Source organism: Sturnira hondurensis, unplaced genomic scaffold (genome assembly GCF_014824575.4).
Source record: "Sturnira hondurensis isolate 20B ecotype Veracruz unplaced genomic scaffold, ASM1482457v3 Scaffold0018525, whole genome shotgun sequence".
In the NCBI taxonomy this organism is placed as follows: domain Eukaryota; kingdom Metazoa; phylum Chordata; class Mammalia; order Chiroptera; family Phyllostomidae; genus Sturnira; species Sturnira hondurensis.
The window spans coordinates 10,883,265-10,897,859 of NW_028091156.1; the positions used below are offsets into that span (position 1 = coordinate 10,883,265).

The 14,595-nt window shown below is 44.1% G+C and overlaps 1 protein-coding gene across 3 annotated transcripts; it reads right to left on the reverse strand.

Moving 5' to 3' along the window:
* Positions 1-4,509: 4,509 nt before the first annotated feature.
* On the reverse strand, positions 4,510-13,179 carry GLRX2 (glutaredoxin 2). 3 transcript variants are annotated; one of them, XM_037069474.1, is made up of 4 exons: positions 13,068-13,179; positions 7,649-7,712; positions 5,543-5,719; positions 4,510-4,723 (listed from the first exon to the last, which is right to left on the reverse strand). In XM_037069474.1, exons 2-4 carry the CDS (start codon positions 7,709-7,711, stop codon positions 4,607-4,609), a joined length of 357 nt encoding a protein of 118 aa, XP_036925369.1. In that variant the 5' UTR covers position 7,712; positions 13,068-13,179; the 3' UTR covers positions 4,510-4,606. The 3 variants fall into 3 exon arrangements, with proteins under 3 accessions (XP_036925369.1, XP_036925368.1, XP_036925367.1); XM_037069473.1 differs by lacking the exon at positions 13,068-13,179 and adding an exon at positions 12,668-12,812; XM_037069472.1 differs by lacking the exon at positions 13,068-13,179 and adding an exon at positions 12,603-12,812.
* Positions 13,180-14,595: the final 1,416 nt, after the last annotated feature.

The window sequence follows — 14,595 nt, forward strand, 5'->3', positions numbered from 1 at the left end:
CATGGGAAAGCAGACCTGTGGGCCTGGCTCCTGTGTGCTGCCCCTCGCCTGTCAGTTGTCCTGACCGGGGTTGAGCTACATCTGCCATGGCCACCTGGACCAGTTCCATGTAGATTGTGTGATTGTGTGTTTGTGAAGAAATCTACCCAGAGTTTCCTTTGGGAAAAGTTAATTAACAAAAGTCAACTGTGAAAATAAAATTTTGTTTCAGTACCAATCTACAGAAATTTCTTGTCTACCTGTGTTCCCATAAATGTTTCTAAAAAGTTCTAAAGACTGAAGATGGAAGTTAGGCACAAGGGTAAGATCAAGTGACATCAGAATATACTTACCAAAACTTAGAACATTTGGTTGACTTTCGAGTTCTTTATTTAAATATGACAGTCAATACCTGGCTGGTGTAGCTCAGTGGGTTGAGCGCAGGCCTGCGGACCAAACAGTCCCCATTCGATTCCCAGTCAGGGCACATGCCTGGGTTGCAGGCCAGTTCCCAGCAGGGGGCTCATGAGAGGCAACCATACATTGATGTTTCTCTCTCTCTCTCCTTCCCTTCTCCTCTAAAGATAAATAAATAAAATCTTTTGAAAATAAATAAATGAGTCAATAGCTGTGTGGAGAAAAGGAAGACCACAAACTATACATTTCTTCATAGATGAAGAAAATGACTTAAGTTTTTTTAACAATACTAAACCATGACTTTAAAAGTATTGTTTATGGTATATTTTAAATAATATATAGTAATTAGAACACAATAAAACCCAGATATATGTGTAAAGACACTTTCCCCCCTCAAATTCGCAGCTTCTCAATTAGAGGTTTGGCAATGTAAGTGTAAATTAATTAGTGATGAAACCAATGGCCCATTAAAAAAATAATGGGCTCCAGTAAAGTTTATCTTTCAGATCTTAACGTTAAAAATTAAAGAGGACTGGAAAACAGGTAACACTTCAACTGGTCGCCATTCTCTTCTTTGTAGCTTAGGGTTCTGGAAAAGAAGGCAGAGCTCCTGCAAACCCGCACACCTAGTGTTTTCCTTAGATGCTGCGCCCTCATGGAGCCCGGCGGGCGGGAAGGTGTGGCGGGCTGGGGCGGGGGGCCTCCCCAGTCTGTCTGTGGTGACCCTAATCCACAGCATGCAGGCCTTTGAAGACCGCAGGTGGTGGGACCTAGGCGGCAGCGAGGCACCCGCGCCTTTGTAAGGGACGAGCGAGCCCGCGCTCTGCCCTGGAAGCCGCAGCCATCCGTAGAGGGGGAAGAGGGCCCTCGCTGAGAACCCGGCCAGTCGGCCCCTTGGTCTTAGACTTGAACCTCCAGAACTGTGAGAAATCCATGTATTGTGATGGACACCACCCCGTCCGGGAAACTGCGCCGAAGCGTGTGAGATGGGGACCCGGACAGGCCCAAGCATGCACCGCACGACCGCGCGGCAGCTCCGAAGGCCGCACTGGCAGGTACCCGAGACCCGCCGCCCTGCGAGGGCCTCCGCGTGCACCGTGCGCTACTTTTAGTAGCGCGTGAAGTCTCGCGTTGTCTGGCTGGGCCCTCCGGCCTCCGCGCGTGCGCTGGGCACGATACCCCGCCACCATGAAGTCTCGCGTTATCTGGGTGGGGCCTCCGGCCTCCGTGCGTGCAGTGGGCACGTTTCCCGCCTTTTGGTGGTGCCGTTGTCGCCGCGGTGGCAGGGTGCTCCCTGTGTGTCAGCCCAGTCACCCGTTTCAGCCGGTAATGGCCCCACAGAACAAGAGCATGGACGCTGGCGGCCCGTCAGGGTGCACTAGGGGAGCCGGAAGGTGCCTTTGTGTGAAATGGTGAGTGGGGGACCTCACTCGCGTAACTTTTACTACGTTGTTATAACTGTCGCCTTAGTGTTGCTGGCCCCTTGCTGTGCCTTGTTTGTGACGCCAACGCCGTCATGGGACGTGCGTGCGTGCGGGGAAGGCGGAGTGGGGGTTGGGTGTGCCCGGGAGTCTCGGCCGTGGCAGGCGGGCCGAACCAGGGGCGGACACTGTGTGTGTCTGGGCCCTCGTGGTCGCGGAGTCCACCCGCCGCGTGACCTGCCTCCCTTTCTCAGGAACTAAAATGGCCTTGCCCGCCTTTTACTGAAAAAAAAAAAAAATGAACCTGGTCACACCTCGGTTCTCGGACGCCTCCCATCTCGAACCGTCGGCTGTCGACCACGCTGTTCAGAGAAACCACGTCTCGCTTGTCCACAAAACTTCGGCTCCAGCCCCGACCACCTGTGCTGCCCGCACGGTGCGGCTGTCAGACAAGTGTCTCCTCGAAGGGCCTTCCAGAACGAATGGGGTTCGGGAACCGAGCTTCCGCTGTGGCTCCGAGGTTGCCACCCACCTGCTGGACCCGCGAGGTGCACGTGGTGGACACCGCGGTCTTGATCCTGTGTTTGGGCCACTGCGCTCACTGGCGGTTGTGACCGCGCTCACTGAGGCCTCGGGGCTCCGCTGCAGGCTCCGTAACTGGCCCGCACCACCGGTTCCAGCAGAACTCCCGTCTGGGTCCCCGGGCTGGGCCTGCCAGCGGGGCTGTCCCTCGGCCCCAGGAGGCTGCCGCCCCTCCCCCCACCTCAGACACCTGGATGCCTATCCACCAGCGACTCCAGTGACCGCCTCCTCAGATTTCATTAATTTGGCCTTTAATTTGGTTGAGCCGCTCACAGAACCCAGAAACTAGATCTCCAGTTCATTATAAAGGTACATCCCGGAGCAGCCAGATGGGAGGGATGCACAGGGCAGCGCCTGTGGAAAGGGCCCCGAGCGCCCGCGCGCTCCCCAGACTGGTATTTCTTATGATAAACCACAGTATCACACAAGGTCACAGGCATCCTCTGCTCAGTAACAGAGAGACAACAGCACGACAAGCTTGCACCATTTCTCACGACATCACGCAAAATACCGAACGCTCCATTCTCGGTTCTGTGGGGGCTAAAAAAGAATACATTTTTCCTGCCACCTTCTAAGTTCTTCTGGCTGGGCTAATTATCAAATTAATAGATACAGTAACAGAAAAAAATCAAAGTTTAACATATACCTGTGGGGAAATCACTCATTCGGCAGGAAAATTCCAGACAGCGAGGCAGCACTGGGGCAGGTCATTTTGGACAGAGCTGTGGTGGCAGGGGCTTGGATTTCGCAAGTGAGAACATGAGACTAACAGGGAGTTGAGGAAGAGCAGAGCACAGAGGAGACTCCTTGCTTGGGGACTCAAACAGTGGTATGCAGTGGCAGGGTATCCAGCTAACAGGCAGGAGCCTGAAGCCCTCTCACCATACTGTCCCAGGCTAAGGCAACATCCTAAGATCTTCCCAAAGCAGGTTTCTCTGAACCACTCGGGCAGGAAAGGGGAAAGTCAAAAGTTCTGAGTCTTTTTTATTTCCTTAATAAACAGCTTAAAATCAGTATCCCAAAAGCAGCTTCAGGTAGCAAACTTTGGTTCCCTTTAGTTCCATTCCAGTGTTATATATAACTTACCACATGAGAGTGAAATAGTCCAAATTCTTGCTTTATCAAGGCCTTGGAGTGTCAGTTTAATAAATCTATGCAGGAGGCCCAAAAAGCCACCATCTGTCTTCTGCAGGACTACCCCAGGATTCCTTGGTCCACACAGACCACAAAGCAAAAAGGCACACCACTTCTCTTAAACGCCATTTTCCTGAGGAGATATTCTCTTCCCAGAATCTAGTAACTTGCCCCTACACCTCTGGAATCATCTAGGAAAATGCTCCTTAGGCACTTAATTTTAATGCAGGTACATTTTTAAACTGTTTCAAAAGTTCATCCTCACACAAGGTTGCCATATCCTCCTCCTTAACTTTTGTTGAAGAGCTGTAGTAAATGAAATGCATTTTTTCTAGGTAGAGGGGACGGGAGAACAAAGTGCGGGGCAGAGTGGGGGAAGCAGGGGTCTGTTGACTGGGCTCCTTCACCCATGCTGACCAGGAGATTCCAGATTGACTGGTTATCCTGTCATTCCTGGCAAGGGGGGTAGGCAGAGCTGCGGTTAAGTTAGGGGTCAGGTCTCGGTTTGGTGATGCCGGCTTACCACATATGACTTCATTTGGAGCCTGTTGTCCCTTTTTTCACACAGCCCATAGAAATGCTCTGTTTTTTGGAATGACTAAATTATTAAATGAGTAATTTGGTTTCTCAGAAGTAAGTTTCGTTCCATCCTACCAATTTGGTATCTTCTCTGATTCCAGAAGTGCAGTGAAGCCATGTCCTAATGTAGGAGAACAATGCGTCCCTGCTAGGTTCACAACTGAATTGTATGAGAACCTTCGACTTGGAAGAGAAATCTCACATCAGTCCTCACCACCAAAAGCTCTAAAAGGTAAGGAGTTAAATCCTTTTGAACAGTATACATAATAAAGATTCCCAAATTCGTGAAATTCACATATAAATTCCTAATAAAAGACATCTTTCCTTGTCTTTTGGTACTCTATTCCTTCAGTTTTAAATATCGACTCTTTAGCTCAAAAATTGGCAAGGAGGAAGATGAAGTTTCCACAGTGATTTATTCATTATTTTTACAACTTTTTCATGATGATAATTCATATATGTAAACATCCTCAAATACTACCACTGAAACTTTTTTACTTTTTTTTTAAATAGCACTGATGAACCAGTGGAAGCAACTTCCCTTCTTGGTGAAGCCTATGGGTGTCAGTGGCACCTCCAATAAAAGTTCCATTGACAAATATTCTTGGTACCTGTTGGATAAACGAGATCAGGTGTCACCTTGTGTCAGCAGCAGAGGACCATTCCACACAAGGATTACAGGTGCTCACAGTCTAGGTTCTGTTATGGGCCAGGCATCCCATTGAGTAAGCTCTTTCCCAAATCGCTGACGTCAGTCTTTCCACCCCTTGGTTAGGGACAATTTTGAGCCTTACTTTGGAGGGATATGAGATGCAGGTATTTGTCCAAGATCACTATCATGGTAAATGACAGAGCTGAAGTTTAAATCTAGGACAGTCTGACTCTCCAAGCCCTTCCTGACCACTGTGCCCTATAAAAGGTAAAATAACGCAGTCCCTAATTACTAAAAATGTTTAAGTTTCTTATAGTTGTTTACTAAAGGGAAAGAGTACACTATACATTTCTTCCATGCACATGAGATAGCAACACTGTACTTTCTTGATAATGTATATTATGGAAAAATCCACACATTTCAAGAATCTAAGTACATGGAGCATGAAAGCACAACTACTGGAATAGCCACTGAAGATGGAACCCTGGTCTGTGCCACCAAAGGGAGGGAGGAAGCTCCAGGAGGACCTTCAAGATTCACAGACAAGCACCCATGACTCCCCACACCTCGCTGGTCCAGTCAAACAGACACACCCATACACAGCAATAATAAAAATAACTGCTGATTTTAGTCTTATGAACCTGGTTCCTGGATCTGCCATTTCTTTATCAATGTAAGATTCTCAGAGAATGTCTAAACCTTGTTTCATAATATCCGGGTGACCCCTGCCCAGGTCCCTACCTGCTTGGTGGGAAAACCCCTCAAAAAATAGACTCACAGTTCTTTCTCCAGTCATTTTGTAAAGTGCGTCTTGAAACTGGCTTCCATATTCAAGCATGTCCAGTTCCACCACTTTGTAGTTAACATTCATGTCTTGGAAAAGCTTTTTTGCCATTGTACAGTAAGAACAAGATGTTTTTGAGAAAATCACCACACAATTGTCAGAAATTGTTTCCTGAAGTAAAAGAAACAAAAAAATCACTTTAATGCCAGATACTACCTTTTGGAAAGAAATAATGATACAGTGGAAAGGGTATGAAATTCTGGGGTCTCACAATTCATTTAGGGTTCATACTAAGTCTCCATCATCTATTTTCTCTGTAGCTTGAAGGTAAAGGTATTCATTTCACAGCAAAACTATTAGGAAAAAGGGGTGTTAACAGGTGGAGAGTGTTGGTATGGAGAAATAAGTGAGGCACAGAAGGTAAATAACTTACCGTCCTCAGCTACTCAGCAGCAGAGCTGGGATTTGAACCAGGGCAAGTCTGGTTCCACAGCCCAAGCACTTAACCTCTGTTCTGCTTTTCAAATACTCAGTATGTGTTTAGGAGTGAACTTCTCACCTTCCTTAACCTTCTGTGGTGAGGGCTGATGGTTTTCTCTTTAAACATACAGTTTTCCCCAATCAGGCAGAAATAACAGCTAACCCCTCTCAACTTCCACTCTTTCCTGGGTCTTCATAGTAAAGAAAAATATCATAACTGGAGTGATAAGGTATTCTTATACTGTTCCTGGAAAAGCTACTTCCAGAAATGCTAATTCATTGGGTCAGAAGCAGATATCAGATACTGTGTTTTTAAAAAACCTTCCCAGATATCAGCCTGGTTTGGAAAATATGCTCCAGGCTTTTCTCACATAAACCATAAGACTTTGAGATGCACGTGTATGGTCTATGAAATGTTTTGTTTCTTGTTTATAAATATATGAAGGTCCAGGTTCTTGAAGAGATTCTGGATGGATAGGCAAAGACCCAGGCACCTATCTAGGTTATTTTTACGTGGGTCATAGCAGCACCTTCAAGATCAAGGCCTAACTAATATGTCCAGGCAAAGGGACTCAGAAGTTACACCCACTCTCGGGTGTCAGACAAGTTCAGAGTCCTTGTCCAGCTGTCTGCAAGTTGGTCTACTTTTATGTTTTCCTCTCTGCTCACTCATAGTATTTAGTATAGAACTCTTTCTCAGGGAGAGCCAGCCAGACGAGAGGTGCATTAATGAATCATTTTATAAATAAGGAAACCAAGGTTGAGAAATTCACAATATTGGGATTTGATCCAACTTGTCCCAATGCCAAAGCCTCAGGATACAGGCACCCAGAGACCATCCCTGAGAGGGGTATGGGCATCTTGGGTGCTGGCGTGTAGTACTAACACAGAAGGAGAGACCCCAGAAAGACCTGAAACACGAGGACTGAGCCAAAACTTCTGGAACTCTCACCTCTCCCCATCGCCCTCCTTGCTTCAAGATTTTGTATTCTTTTAAAAGAGGGACTTCCCTCATGAGAGGGTCCTGGCTTTGCTGTTATATCAACAGCTATGAGTGAAAACTATTTTAGCCAAATAAATCAAAGACAGAAATATGTGTGTGGTAGTGGTTGGTGGTAGAGAAACAGAAAAACATGACTGTCTTGTAGGCTACAAGCAAAGGAAAACATGCAGACCAGAGAAATTTTCTAAGGCAGGATTAATTGGACTTTGCAGTTAAAAAATAAAAGACAGGAAGAAAAAGAAGAAGAAAATAGCTGAACACATCAGTGTATCATATACCTGAGAAGTCTGTTAATGGTAATTACAGCTTCCCAAGCCAAAATCACACAGTATCCCTGGTGAAGGGCAGCTTGACCAGAGGTGGGTATGACAAAGGAGCCACCAACCTCAGACCCAACATGGAGTGAAGTCTCCACTAAGAGTAAGTCTCATCAGTTTTGACTCCCAAGTGATGTAGAACTTTCTTGTTACATGAGTTATTTTGACCGATTTTAATATATGTATTTAGTAATTCAGTCACTGCACTATGTCAAGTCTGGGTACTGAATAAGCACATTCAATGTATAAGACAATCCTTTTTCCACACAGGACAGTGCTTCCCATCTTCATATCACTCACTTGGATCTGACTCACGGGAGTAGCTGCTGGATTTCCCAAGGATGATGACATGCTGCTCCCCATCCTGAAAGAAATTGTTGAAGGTAGCACAGTTTATTAAACAGTAAAGATAACATATCAGATGACATGCATTTGAAGAAAACCTAGTATGCAAGTATATATCCAAACTTATGAAAATAATAAAAAATTGATTTTCCTTATTATCAGTACATAATATCAGTTTATTTGTTTACTAAAACCAAAAAGGCCTATGTGCTTCTCTAACTAGCCTCTTCATGCTCTTAATTATCTAATAAAACCACATTTACTATGTTAAAGCCTATCACCAGATTTGAACAAGACTTCCTGAATGATTGGACCATGACCTGACTACTGGTTAAAAATACATCGTTTCCCCCTACCAGTGTGGCTTAGTTCATCATCACTCAAAGCAAAGGGTTCACTGGTTCAATTCCTGTTAGGGCACATGCCTGGGTTTTGGGCCAGGTACCCAGTTGTGGTGTTTATGAGAAGCAACCAACTGATGTTTCTCTTGTTATCTGTTTCTCCCTCTCTTCCCCTTCCTCTAAAAATAATTAAAATGTTAAAATGTGTTTATTAAAACATGCCAAAGCTCCATGAACACTGTGAAACAGAGAACCTATAAAGATTCAAAAATTTTATAGATATTGAAATAAATGTTTTGTGTGTGAAATATGGTATTAATGTTACCACAATAAATTTAATTTAAAAAAGTAAAAAAGAAAAACAATACAGTGCTTTTAAAAGTGAAAAAAATAAGGAAATTAAGGTACCTCAACTACAGTAATCCACAGCCCCAAGTTCCCAACTGGAAACTGGAAACTGTTCATTCCTACCTCAAAGGGTTTTGTGAAAATTAAATGAATTGTTATACAGAATAGGACTTCTGGCCAAGATGGAGGCATAGGTAAACAAACTGTACCTCCTCAGACAACCAAAAGGACAACAACAAAATTAAAAACAAAAAAACAGTAAGAACTAACAAAGTGGAACTGTATGGAAGTCCAACAAAGAATACACATTCATCCAAACTGGTAGGAGTGGTGGAGACGGGCAGCTGGCAGAGCAAAGGAACAACTGAGAGCCAGACCTTGCAACCCAGGGTTCCAGTGTGGGGAAATAAACAAAGGCCTCTGACTAAAAACACCTGTGGGGGTTGTAGCAATAAGAGAAACTCTCAGCCTCACAGGAGAGTTTGTTGGAGACACCCACAGAGTTCTAGAATGTACAGAAACCCACTCACCCAGGAGTCAGTACCTGAAGGACCCAGTTTGATTGTGGGTAGTGGGGGAAGTGAGTGAAAGCAAAGGAGAGTCAGGCAAGCAGGACTGTTCCCTCTTGGACCTCTCCCCTATGTACAGCCTCACAACACAGCGATGTGGGTTATCCCACCCTGGTGAACACCTAAGCCTCCACCCCTTACTACGTAACAGGCATGCGGAGACAAAAAAAAAGGCCCAAATGACAGATCAAAGCTCCATAAAAAATACAACTAAATGACGAAGAGATAGCCAATCTATCAGATACACAGTTCAAAACACTGGTAATCAGGATACTCACGGAATTGGTTAAATATGGTTGCAAATTAGAGGAAAAATTGAAGGCTATGAAAAGCAAAATAAAGGAAAATATACAGGGAACCAATAGTGATGGGAAGGAAACCAGTACTCGAATCAACGGTTTGGACCATAAGGAAGAAAGAAACACTCAACCAGAACAGAATGAAGAAACAAGAATTAAAAAAATATAAGGAGAGATTTAGGAACCTCCAGGACATCTTTAAACTTTCCAACATCTGAATCATAGGGGTGCCAGAAGAAGAAGAAGAACAAAAAATGGAAAACTTATTTGAAAAAAATAATGAAGGAGAACATCCCCAGTCTGGCAAAAGAAATAGACTTTCAGGAAGTCCGGGAAGCTCAGAGAGTCCCAAAGAACTTGGACCTAAGGAGGAACACACCAAGGCACATCATAATTACATTACCCAAAATGAAATATAAGGAGAAAATCTTAAAAGCAGTAAGAGAAAAGGAGACAGTTACCTACAAAGGAGTACCCATTAGACTATCAGCTGATTTCTTAAAAGAAACCTTGCAGGCAAGAAAGGGATGGAAAGAAGTATTCCAAGTCATGAAAGGCAAGGACCTACACCCAAGATTACTCTATCCAGCAAAGCTATCATTTAGAAGAACAAAGTGCTTCCCAGATAAGGTCAAGTTAAAAGAATTCATCATCACCAACCCCTTATTATATGAAATATTAAAGGGACTTATCTAAGAAAAAGAAGATAAAAAATATGAACAGTATAATGACAACAAACTCACAGCTATTAACATCCGAACCTAAAAACAAACTAGCAAACAACTAAAACAGGAACAGAATCACAGAAATGGAGATCACATGCAAGGTTATGGCGGGGGGGGGGGGAGTGGGTGGAGAGAAAGGGGGGAAAGGTACAGAGAATAAGTAGCATAAATGGTAGAAAACGGGGAGGTTAAGAATAGTATAAGAAATATAGAAGACAAAGAACTTAGATGTACGACCCATGGACATGAACAAAAGGGAGGGAATGGGGGTGGAATGGGGGTGTACAGGGCAGAGGGGAATAAAGGGGGGGAAATGGGACAGCTGTAATAGCATAATGAATAAAATATATTTTAAAAAGCAGAACAGTGCCTTGAACACAGTAAATGTTCAGTAATGTTTGATATTATAGGAATTATAGGGATTCTCGTTATCTCAGTATTTATCATCTCAAAGCTAGCTGTTGGGAAATCTTAATGCAAGCTGTTCATTCTAACAAGAAAATGTTCACTACAAAATTGTTTAATAACATCAAATCTCTTGGCCTATCCTCAGAACCTTTCCCTATCCACTTCCTTTCTTTTCTTTCTCTTTAAATTGTATTAATTACTTTTGGGGGTGTGGGGGCAGGGGAAAAACAAAACTGATTTGTTCTTCCACTTATTTATGCATTCATTGGTTGATTCTTGGGGATTGAACCCACAACCTTAGCATATGGAGATGATGCTCTAACCAACAAAGCTACTTGCCCAGGGCCACTTACTCCTTGATCAGCCAAGCCCTACAGCGTGGTTGGAAAAATACCAAACATCACGAGGCAAACTAATTGTACAGTGAAATTACAAATCTTGAGAAAGGATATAAGCTTCAAAAAAGAATCACTCGAATATGTAGGGATTAAGAGAGTAAAATAATTAATTAAAGCTTCAATTAGTTCAGAAATTATCATTATGTTGCAAAACTCAAATTCTGATAGAAAAATTTCTCCCTCCAAATACTTCATTCATTCACTGTGAGTGCACTGAAAATTTAAGTGTTGTTAAATGTAAAAGTAAGCTACTTTTTATAATGTTTAGTTTTGTCTTTTAAAAGGTACCCATCTTTTTTTTAACTGCATAGCATGAAACTTTAGTACTGCTTCAAGAATCCACTTTAAATGGCTTTTTATTATGCTTGGATAACGAGCATCTATGTAGCCATGCCTATAAACATTGAATAAGGAAGCTATAAGAAATAATAATAAAGTAATAATAAAGTAATAATTAAGAGTTAAAAACAGAAAACACTCCAAGGGAACATTGTAACATTAAAACTCCCCAATGTTTACAATCTATCGTTTCTTGCTTCCCAATAGTTTTTAGCAAGGAGACCTTTAAGACAAAAAGGGAGTTGTTAGGGAGACTACAGCCAACTTAGCAGAGGTGCTTTAAGAAAAAAGCAGGCAAATTCCTGGAGCGCAAACCTGAAAAGTAAGGAGGTTAATCAGTGCTGGCCTGGACCTATGGTTTATCAACTAAGTAAGCAAGTTCTTTTCATCTCAAGTCTACCATCTCATTTATTTGGTATACCTAAAACCATCTGCTACAATATTCATGATTGAAGCAGTTCTTTCCTCAGAGGTTTTCTCGGGCAGTGAAAGCCTGTGGGAGGTGCATTCTGAAATATCATGCCCTTCCGTGTCAGGTGAAAGAGTGTTTCTGGAAGAGATTTTGCTCCTTAATTCTAGATGAACAGGCAAAAGTTATCACCCTAGTATGGAAAGGGGCATAAGAAGTGCACAATAAACGTTTCACTTCCACACATTCGGGGATCGCCTACTATTGCTAAGTAGGCAAACTGCTAAAGGCCCTAGGGATACATACAATTGGAAAAACACACCTTTAGGGGCCTCAAAGATCAACCAGTCACATAGTCATGTCGGGTGATCAGCATCTTTCTAGCTTGGCATAGAAAGTTCAAGAGTTCCCAGAGTCTGGCAAAACTGGTAAAAGCTACCAGAGCAAGTGGGTAGGAAGAGATCCCACGCAGAGGGAGAGATGCAGTGGCCGCACAGATGGGCGAGCTGGTGGGGCAGCCGGGACCGTGGGGCAGGTCTCTCACGCTGGCCAGGCAGCCAGCGGGTTTGCAGAGCACCGCACTGCAGGGAAAGTACTATTCACGGTGCAGCCAGAAGCACCTCAATATCAGTCACAGTGCCTATGCTCAAAGATGTGGCGGCTTAGCAGCAAGCGCCCCCTTCACTGACTGCACCGTTAGCAAATAAAAATGCACAATGCGCAATTACAATTTCAGATACACAGCAAATAACTGTTTAGTATGAGGATGTCCCATACAATATTTGGGATATACTTAGACTAAATTATTCGCTGGGTATCCGAAATCCCAAATTACTAGAGCATCTCGTATTTTATCTGGCAACAACTGTGGCCGGGGTCGTAGGGTGGTGTCCAAGCGGACACGACTCAAGTATTTTGAGGCTCGTTCAGTCGCTAAGGGCACCAACCTCTCCCCACCCTTTCGGAGCCGGGCTGGATTGGACGCCAAGTACACGTGGCGCAGGGAGAAAAAGGTGCAAGACCTCCGCGCCCCGCTGAGCCCGCCCAGCCGGCCTGCCCGCCGCGTCCGGTACCTCGAGGCCGCCTCGCCCAGCCAGCCCGCCAAACCGCTCCCGCTACGGGCGAGCCGCGTCCGCACCAGTGAGGCGCTGCTCCAGATCATAGTCCGAGCGCGGGGCCAGGGCCGGGGCCACTACGAACAGAGGAGATACAGCACACCAGGACCCAGGTGAATCGATCGGCCACTGAGGACAGGCCCCGCTCCCGCACGCCACGCAAACGTTCTTTGCGTGCTGGAAAAACTCCTCGTCGCAAGGCCCCACCCACTAAGTCCATGGCCACGCCTCCGCCTTCAGGCTCCGCCTCTGCACCCCGGGTCCTGCGGCTCCAGGCTGCGAGCGCCCGGGCCGGTGTAGGAGGAGGCTTGGTTGCTAAGCTCTCCTCTCTCGGTGGTCGGCGTGCGGCGGCCCGGGAGCGTGGACTCCGGCCGAGTCCCTTCCACGTGCGTGCAGCCGCCTGATGGTCTGCCAGGGTCTCACCTGTTATTCGCCAGGTCTTGTCCTAGCCCCACACCTGTTTCTTTCAGGCTTGAGGACGCTCATAAAGACTCAAAGGCACGTGTGGGCAGTGCGTGAGATTGTGGCCAACATTCTGGCGGAGCAGAGAAGAAAAACAATGACTGTCCCAGAGAGGCCGAGTGCCTGGGATGTTTACCTAAGGATGATAGCGTCGTCACAACTTCCTGTTGGACAGGTCTAGATGTTTAAATATGTCCATCTTAAAATAAGGCCATTGATCGAGAGTCCGTATCAGTCTTCGGAATGTTGGATTTTACATTCACAATTTAAAAGAAAAAAGTAATTCGATGTAAAATGTTCATTCCAAAGAATTCAAAATAAAAGTGAAATTGGAAAATAAAACTTAAAAGAGTCCAGAAGTGTGTTGCAGTGGCTCTGAAAAATAGGCCAATGCTTCTAATGACAAGACGGGGCACACAGTCATAGTAATAATCGCCCTCTGTGGGTGGCTACCTAAGATGAAGTAGGTAGGCCTTAATTTTTTATTTACTGAGGACTTTGAACCCTAGTTCATGGTCAAAGATCAAATGGTGTACCTAAAATTTTGAACAATTATTAAAGTAATCCAGACCTTTTTTCCCCATCCTTCATGCTCAACTAGCTAAGTTAAAGATTCATGTTACCAAGGTACCAAATTAGAACTTCTGTTTCTGACAGTTCTTTCTATTTTTTCAAATAAGCTCTGCTTCATGATTTCATAAAAAGGTGAAAGTTAGCTACAAAAACAAATACCCCAAAAGGTGTGAAATCATCATTCATGAATCCAAAATGAATTTAAAAAATTAAGCTATGTTATAGTGTTGTGAAGGTTTGGTGTTTTTATTTTAATCAAAAGAAAGCTATTTAGGAGATTTATCATGTTCTTTTAGTTTTGAAGTAGACTTTTACTTTATTTGCCTCAAGTTGTTTTACAATATAAAGACTACTATGAGGTAAAACAATCATGTCATTATTTAAATATAGTAGAGATGGCTTATTTTTAATTACAGAATTTACTGGACAAATTTTTTAATAAATATTTTACTTATTTATTTTTAGAGAGAGAGGAAGGGAAGAAAAAAGAGTGGGAGAGAAACATCAATGTGTGGTTGCCTCTCATGTGTCCCCTAGTGGGGACCTGGCCCGCAACCCACACATATACCCTGACTGGGAATCGAACCGGCAACCTTTTGCTTCACAGTCCCGTGCTCGATCCACTGAGCTACACCAGCCAGGATGACAATTTTTTTAAAAAGGGGATCCCACAATGAAAGTACTTCAGACAAAAATTTATGCAGATTAAGCATATTATAATTTTCAGATTCTTCGTGTTTGATTAGATAGTTACAGAAGTGATGATTTTTTGTCATATGTGTGATGTCTGCAACAGCACATTAAGAACTATGCTAGCTGCTCATTTGAATGTATGGTGTGAACATAATAGGGGACGGCCAGTATTGGTAGGTCAAGAAGGTGTTGATACAGCCTCATGAATTCTATAATTTTTTCA